Source organism: Chiloscyllium plagiosum, chromosome 12 (assembly GCF_004010195.1).
Source record: "Chiloscyllium plagiosum isolate BGI_BamShark_2017 chromosome 12, ASM401019v2, whole genome shotgun sequence".
NCBI lineage: Eukaryota > Metazoa > Chordata > Chondrichthyes > Orectolobiformes > Hemiscylliidae > Chiloscyllium > Chiloscyllium plagiosum.
Genome location: NC_057721.1, coordinates 84,837,995 through 84,846,484, shown reverse-complemented (window position 1 = coordinate 84,846,484; position 8,490 = coordinate 84,837,995). Strand labels below are relative to the sequence as shown.

The following is an 8,490-nucleotide window of genomic DNA, read 5'->3' as shown; positions in this document are numbered from 1 at the left end:
AACTTCTGCTTCTGTGAGCTTGTGATCACACAATCAGGGAAAATTCCTGGATAAACATTCTCCATGTCTTCAGTAGTCTGCATCTCCACTGGCTTTTCAACTAGAGTAGGCAGCACGCCTAGTGGTGAATCAGCTATATCATTTACAAGGACAAATTGTATTCCTGGAGCTGAGAGTTTGTCCAGTATTCCTACCACAAACTCTCCACTCTTCTCTGGACTCTCTAACCTCACTTTACATAACTGAGCACTTTTGGTCTCACCATGAATTCCTGTTACCAGCACCTTTTCTGGCAATAGTCCCTCAGGAGTACGTATCTCCTCATCCTTATAAACATCTGAACCAGAGTAGATGTGTTGTTCTTGGTATCCCAGAAGGCATTCCACATTGTACCTCACAAAAGAGTAAGCCGTAAGGTAAGAGCCTATGGTGTTGCAGGTGGTTTATTGGTGTTGGTAGAGAATTGGCTCGTTGGCAGGAAACAGTGAGTGGAACTAAAGGGTTGTTTTCAGGTTGGCGACCCATGACTAATGGGGTCCCACACGGATCAGTGCTGGGACTACGACTGTTTACAATGTATATTAATATGTGGGCGGCACGGTGGCACAGTGGTTAGCACTGCTGCCTCACAGCGCCAGAGACCCGGGTTCAATTCCCGCCTCAGGCGACTGACTGTGTGGAGTTTGCACATTCTCCCCGTGTTTGCGTGGGTTTCCTCCTGGTGCTCCGGTTTCCTCCCACAGTCCAAAGATGTGCAAGTCAGGTGAATTGGCCATGCTAAATTGCCCGTAGTGTTAGGTAAGGAGTAAATGTAGGGGTATGGGTGGGTTGCGCTTCGGCGGGTCGGTGTGGACTTGTTGGGCCGAAGGGCCTGTTTCCACACTGTAAGTAATCTAATCTAATCTAATCTAATATCTTGGCGAGAGAGAAAGTGAATATACTGTAGACAAATTTACAGACAACAAAAAATAGGTGGAAAGGCTGGTTGTGAGAGGGATACAAACAGTTTACAAAGAAATATCGATAGGCCGTGTAAGCGGGCAAGAAGTTGGCAAATGGAGTATAATGTGGGGAAAATGTGAAGTTGTTCATTTTGGAAGGGAGGACAAAAGAACAGCACCTCACACTGTCTCTCAGTAACACCGTCAGCGCCCTGTGTTACTGACTGTATCTCTCCTGATGTTAGTCCAGCTCCGTCACTGTATAATCTGATATTCCATCCTTCTCAGTGCTCTCTCTGCTTCACCAGGTATTATGGAGTTATTTTCAGTGAAGATTGGGATTGTTGTCATTCGAGCTGTGGTCACTCGGCTATTTCTTGCAATAACCAGTCAAGGAATCCTATATGGGTCGGTAAGTTTCACAGGATAGATGTTTCCTCATCAGTGGGGTAGCACATTGGCTCAGTGGTTAGCACTGCTGCTTCACAGCGCCAGGGACCCTGGTTCGATTCCAGCCTCATGAGACTGTCTGTGTGGAGTTTGCAGATTTTCCCTCTCTCTGCGTGATGACTTGGACATGCCGGTGTTGGACTGTGGTGTACAAAGTTAAAAATCATCTGATGAAGGAGCGACGCTCCAAAAGCTAGTGCTTCCAATTAAACCTGTTGGACTATAACCTGGTGTTGTGCGATTTTTAACTGTGTCTGCGTGGATTTCCTCCCACAATCCAAAGATATGCAGGTTAGGTGGATTGGCCATCCTGAATGTGGGGTTATAGGGATAGGATGGGGACTGGGTCCAGGGTGGGATGCTCTTTGGAGGGGTGGTTCAGACCAAATGGCTCTTTCTGCACCGAGGGATTCTATAATTCTACCACTGAGCCAAAGAGCCATTTGTGTCACATTGTAACATCACTGAGTCCACATCTTATCCTGAGTGAGCTGCTGTAGATATTGACAAATCTCCCCTGTCCATATGGTCTGGCCAGTAGGCACCACACTCTCACATGCGGTTTAACTGCTTCGGTCTCCAACAGGCCAGCTCTCCCCAAGATACACTTCCTGAAGGTGCTGACTCGCACTGGGATACAGTTCCCCATGGGCTGACTCTCTCTCTCTCTCTCACTGGGATACAGTTCCTGAAGGTGGTGTACGTGATCATCTGGTTATTAGTTCCTTTCTTCATTTTGAATCACTCTTTCCTGTTTCCCTGTTCGACTGACCAGGCCGCAGAGTTACCCGACAGATCTTAGGCTGTCTCCTTGCTTAATCCTGGGAGAATTGGCCAAATGTGGATGTGTTGTTGAGGTGAATGTCCAATTTGCCCTCAGGGTGATTATCTTCTGTTGTGTTTAGGTGAACTTCACTGAAGACTGTCTCTTCAAGGAGCAGATGGAGGAGAATCATTACACCACGTACTCATCTCACACACATCCCCGGCTTTATGTGGCTTTAACCAAAAGAGGGGGACCTAAAAATGGCAGCAAAGCTCAGCTCCACCACCCCAGCACACACTTCATCCCCAGGTTGGTCAGTGCTTCCTGAAGAACAGTCCATTCTGAATGACCATGGAGTTTAACATAACCTGATGTAAATTTTCCTTGAAACTTTGAATGAGGAGCAGAGAAACCACAGAATGATGTGGGTGGTAATATTTTGGAGAAATACTTTCCTTAAATTATATTTATGTTGGAATTTGCACAAATAGTTTGTTGTAGCTGGGCTCTGGGTGACTCACGTGGTGACTGTAAATTTTCATGGAGCTGTGTCGGAGGAGCCTGTACTGAGTCACTGTCCAGTTCCTAAACATTGATGGAAAAAGCCTGTGGAGTTTGAGGTCTGCTGTTTGTTTTGGTAAAAATTCATTGAAAACCTAAATCACGAATGAAGAACAAAGACCCTTTGCACATAGAGAGACGTGGAATCAAAATAAGAAGGAAATCGTTGTCCATTTATAAAAGACATTGACCATTCAGAGAATCTGAACAAAGATTGGCCAATGCAATTTAAAGATGGTGTTGTAATTGTATATTAACACCCAAACAGCCTGTACTTTCCATCATTCTCTGTGGTTGAGAACATGACCTGGAGTGAATGTGCTAAGGGTTTCAGGCTGGTCATCACGAGTTTCCCAAAAGAAATGTTTCCTTACCGGGTTCAAAATAAACAATTGGCATTTGTTCCAAATGTTATTCATTCTTTAATTCTTCACGACTCCCTTTCTCAGCATTGTTACTCTCTTATTCACACCGCTGCTTTCTGAGCCATGTCTGACTGAATTGTTGACCAGGAGAAATGGTCAACACCTGCCCTTCGCTGCAACCAATCACAGATTAAACACTGTTTCTTCATACTTCACTGAATAGTATTTTGGTTAAAGTTACATTCTGAGCTGAGTCAGTTGAAGGAAATCTCAAGTGAACACTTCACACAGGACGCTGGAATGGATACCCGCTCATACCTTTCTGCTGTTGGGGAAATAGGCTCAGAGCTCTCTGTCAGCACCAACATTGGTGCATAGCCCTCTGCATGCGGCAGTGCTAAGCCACAGCCCTCTGCATGCACCACTGCTAAGCCATAGCAATCTGCCAGCATCCAATGCTAACCCATTGCTATCTCCTGGCTCTGGTACCAGTTCTTATCGAGTTGCAGGTTGGTATGACCAGTATCTGCATGAGCAAAAAGGAATAAACTGGTGTCTGTTCTAGTGTCCCATGTGAAGTGTTCACCTGAAATCTTCTTTGATTGAACTCAGAATCTAACTTTAAACAAAATATGATTCAGTGATATATTGTATAAGATAAATATTTCAATTGATAAGCAGTTGGTTTCCAGGACAGGAGTTAAGTACTTTCTCCGCTGAATAATTCAATCAGGTATAAGTGACAGGGTTAGCTCACATAAGGACGCAGCACTGAAACGGTGTTTGGAACAAAAGTCATGCTTGTGTCTTGGGGGACATAAGTTTGAAGGAGATGTGAGAAATATGGTATTACACAGAGGGTGGTAAATGCCTAGAATGTGCTGCCAGAGGAGATGGTGGAAATCAATGCAATAGCGATGTTTAAGAAGCATCTTATGAGTAGGCAGAGAATAGAGGGATATGGACCGTTTAAAAAGCCATAATGTGTTAGGGCAAGTTTGGTGGGCCCAAGAGCCAGTGCCTATGCTGTACAATTGATTCTTGGCTGTATCTGTCACTGAATGTAACTGCGTAGCTGTTTCTCCATGGTGTCCAGACAGTTTGGGTACAGCACAATATTATCACCACTAGGTCACCTCTTTGATCTCAGGTTTATGTTATCATTATCCGGCCTTCTGCCTAGTTCCTTTATTTAGCTCTGCACTGAGAAGGCAATAAAACAATGACCTTTTCTTCATCCTGTAAATCCTCATCTCTGGCACACTCATTCATTTCACTCATTACCATATCTCTCTCTCCAGCTCAGTACCAAAATTGTATTGGTGAACTAACTGGTCAACGCTTTGCTTTCATAAATAAATAGCTCCAGTTACCATTGTGAGACCAGGCTGAACTAAACAAACAGGATACAGAATCACCTCCATTCCCAGCTCAGTGACCACAGCAATCCCCTTCCTGTTCCAGAAAACCTCCTCTTTATCGAATAATAAGGGGCCTTGCTGCTTGTTTCTTGGTCTGTACAGCTGAAGTTGGAACAGGTGGGAACAGAGGCAAACTAACCCTGACTTCAGAAAAAGAAAATCAGTGCTTTTAGAAACAAGACAAAAATAGCTCTGCCCTTGATGTTACACAAACTCTGATTAAGCATGAGAACAAGTTTACATTCTTACTGGTGTCGTGATGCAGGTTAATCAGTTCAGGGATTGGGTAGTCACTTGTTTTGCACATAGCATCAGGAGCATCATGTCCTTTACTTGCCTGAATCAGTGACAATTAGATAATGGTGTAGGATGACCCTGTACTCCAAAAACAAGTCTTTTTAATTGACGCAACTGCTTTGGCATTCAATTGAAGAAAACAAGAAATCCTTTCATTTTTGAAATGTTTGCACTGTTCAGAATTCCCCTGTCTGAATTCCTCTGTCAATTCCCCGTATCTCAATTTCCAGCACTCAAGTTTAAAAGTTAGATTTCAAGCAGTTCTGTGTAGAACTGGAACTGGGCCACAGCTCAGTGTAAAATAGGTCTACGATAAATATTGGAGGGAGGAACTAAAAGAACCCACAGTATTAGGACAAAGAATAGTACAGCACAGGAACAGGCCCTTTGGCCCACCAAGCCTGTCCCAACACAAAATGCCTTTCTAAACTAAAAACATTGTTTCTACACACTCCATATTCCTCTATTCTCTGCCAATCCATGGGTCTGTCAAGCTGCCTCTTCATTGCTGCTATTGTATCCATTCCTACCATCTCTTCTGGCAGCACTGGTCAGGCATTCTGTATATAAAAAAACAAACAAACCTGCCTCTCATATCTCATTTAAACTTTCCACTTTTACCTTCAACTTCTATCCCCTATTGACCTAACATGAGGAAAACAGATGTGGCAAATAGAGGGATTATTTGGAAGAAAAATAAAGTTGCACCAGGCCTAAAGACAAAGTGCAAGGAATTTACATCAGGATTATTTCAGCTCGAACAGCAGTAAGCCATCATACTAAAGGGATTTGCTAAACAACAGGTAATCAGTAAATCAGTGTGTGTGAATTCCAAGGAGAAAATTCAAACTGAGTGAGATACAAGGAGAAAGGCACAGCAGCAGTAGATGCCTTGTGTGTTCAGTTGCCTTGTGTGCTCCTGATGGGCAACCTGCTAAAGGCTTCAGGTGTTACACACACTGAAAGGCAAGTGGTCAAGAGCAGAGTCCTCCTCCTCTCACCTGTCAAAGGGAGCAGTGCCTTCACTGACAGTTCCCAGACAGGTTTTGTGTGACAGATGAAGGTTAAACAATATATAAATTTGTGTGACATTGACAGAGCAGCACAGCTTCCACACCAGTAATACTGGGGCGTGGACTAATACTCTGGACACGAGTCCAGTCCACATTGGCAGCTGGAGAAATTCTATTCAAATAATTAAAAAACTAGCTTAACTAAAGATTATGCAACTGTATTGTCATAAAACCCATTGGTTCACTAATAAACTTTAGGGAAGGAAACTGACGTCCTTACCTGGCCTGGCCTACACGTGACTCCAGACCCACAGCAATGTGGTTGACTCTTAACTGCCCTCTGAAATGGACGAGTGAGCTGCTGCACTACATCAAATTGTCACATAGCATTGTACCTTTAAAAGTAGCAGTTGAAGGTGGCTCAAATATCTCCGAGGCAACAGCAATGGCCAATAAATGCTGGCCTATCCAGCAATGCCCGCACCTAAAATATTGAATTGCATTTTGTGTACATATTAAGCAGCAGTAGATTTGGCAGGAGTGTGGTTAGCATTACAGGGCCAGGGACCCAGGTGGGTCAGAGCCAGCACGGTCCGAGATTCTGACTCCTCCAGTTGCAAAAGTGCTTTCTTCTTTAAAGAGAAGAAATCTTTTAACAAATTTAGCATCTAAACTGTTGGAACGGATCAACATATTTTACACTGAGTTATCTTAATGGGATACAGCATGTGACAGCAATGAAAAGGGCAGCTTACTCAAACACACTCCATGTAATTGCAGTATTATTAGTGACAGGAATTCTAGTCAGGGCATCAGAGAAGTAGTGGGAGCTTTTATATCGTTTTGTTGTTTGTGGGATTGGGTGGGGGGGGGGGGGGTAAGGGGGCTGGCTGTGCTAGCATTTCATTGCCTGTCCCTATTTGCTCCCTTGAGGAGGTGGTGGGTGAGCTGCTTTCTTGATTCACTATAGTCCACATACTGTGAGTTGACCCACAATATCCTTAGGGACGGAATTCCAGAACGTTAACCCAGCAACACTGAAGGAACAGCAATATATTTCCAAGACAGGATGGTGAATGGCTTTGAGGGGAACTTGCAGGGTGAGGTGTTCCCATGAATCTACTGCCCTTGTCCTTCTAGATGGAAGTGGTTATGAATTTGCAAGGTGCTGTCTGAGGGGTTTTGGTGAATTTTTACTGTGTACCATCTTTCAGATGGTACACACTGCTAATTATTCGTGACAGAAGTAGTCAAAGTTGAAAGTGGTGGATGTGGTGCCAATCGAGTGGCCAGCTTTATTCTGGACACTGTTTAAGCTTAGAGTGTTGTTGGAGCTGCACCCATCTAGGCAATTGGGGAGTATTCCATCAAAGTCCTGACTTGTGAACAGGCTTTGGGGAATCTGAAGTGACTTAATTGCTGTTCTCAGCCTTTGACCTGCTGTTGTAACCATATTACTTATACATTTGAGACACTTCCCTTCAGCTTCTCTGTTCAAAAAGCTCCAAACTACTCTATTCTTAAATACGTTTCCAGTGCAGACAACATGCCTGCAAATCTTTGCTTTACAACCTCTTGTGCACTCACATCTTGTATTGTACGGAATCTAGGACAGACACAGAATCTCCTGCTTCCCGGCAGTCCAAGTGTTCCATGATTTATTGCTGCTATGCCTTTTTGTTTTCTCCAATTAGAGTGTGCTGTTCCCTCAGCGCTGACCCTCCGGCACTCCCTCAGCGCTGACCCTCCGACAGGGCGGCGTTCCCTCAGCGCTGACCCTCCGGCACTCCCTCAGCACTGACCCTCCGACAGGGCAGCGTTCCCTCAGCGCTGACCCTCCGACAGGGCGGCGATCCCTCAGCGCTGACCCTCCGACAGGGCGGTGTTCCCTCAGCGCTGACCCTCCGACACTCCCTCAGCGCTGACCCTCCGACAGTGCGCCGTTCCCTCAGCACACTGACCCTCCGACAGTCCGGCACTCCCTCAGCGCTGACCCTCTGACATTGAAGCACATCAATTCTCCCAAGTGAGACATAAGCCCAAATGTTAGAATCCAAGTCTTCACAATTCAAAGTTCATCCAACAAATTTTATTTATAATAAAAATGATACGTATAGAAAAGTGAGTGTGGGACACTCAGAGACTGTCCATTTTTGGCCGCCGTCCCTTTTTGATGAATGATACCCGTCTAGCAGTGAAGCTGGGCGAGCAGGCTGCTGTCGAGTTGGACTTTAACACGCTGTGATGGGGCTTCTGCTCAGGGTCAAATGCAATCCGAGGGGTTCCCGCGGGGCTCACAAGAATACTTTTATCTGTTCTTTTAAATTCTGAAGACAGAAATGAATTTTAGTACAGATTCATTTAACTTTAAAAATTTTGAGTTTGAGGTTTTAAACAGAATGAAAAACTAAATGTTGTCCCGATTACATTCATAACCCCCAAGCCTGACCCTCACTGGGGGAACAGTCCCTCACACACTGACCTACACTGGGGTAACAGACCCCCTCCCACACACACACACAGGCGCGCGCGCACACAGACTCTCAGTGACGGATACAGTCACACGCGCGCACACAGACCCTCAGTGACGGATACAGTCACACGCGCGCACACAGACCCTCAGTGACGGAAACAGTCTCTCACTCACACACACACACAGATCCTCAGTGGCGGAAA

General features: G+C 45.0%; 1 protein-coding gene across 1 annotated transcript in view; it reads left to right on the top strand.

Moving 5' to 3' along the window:
• The window catches only part of fgf9 (fibroblast growth factor 9), an 8,075-nt gene extending 5,590 nt beyond the window's left edge, over positions 1-2,485 (top strand). Inside the window, exons 3-4 of the mRNA XM_043700208.1 lie at positions 1,250-1,353; positions 2,297-2,485. Of these exons, the coding sequence (XP_043556143.1) occupies positions 1,250-1,353; positions 2,297-2,485 (293 nt within the window). The remainder of the gene's footprint in view (positions 1-1,249; positions 1,354-2,296) is intronic.
• Positions 2,486-8,490: the final 6,005 nt, after the last annotated feature.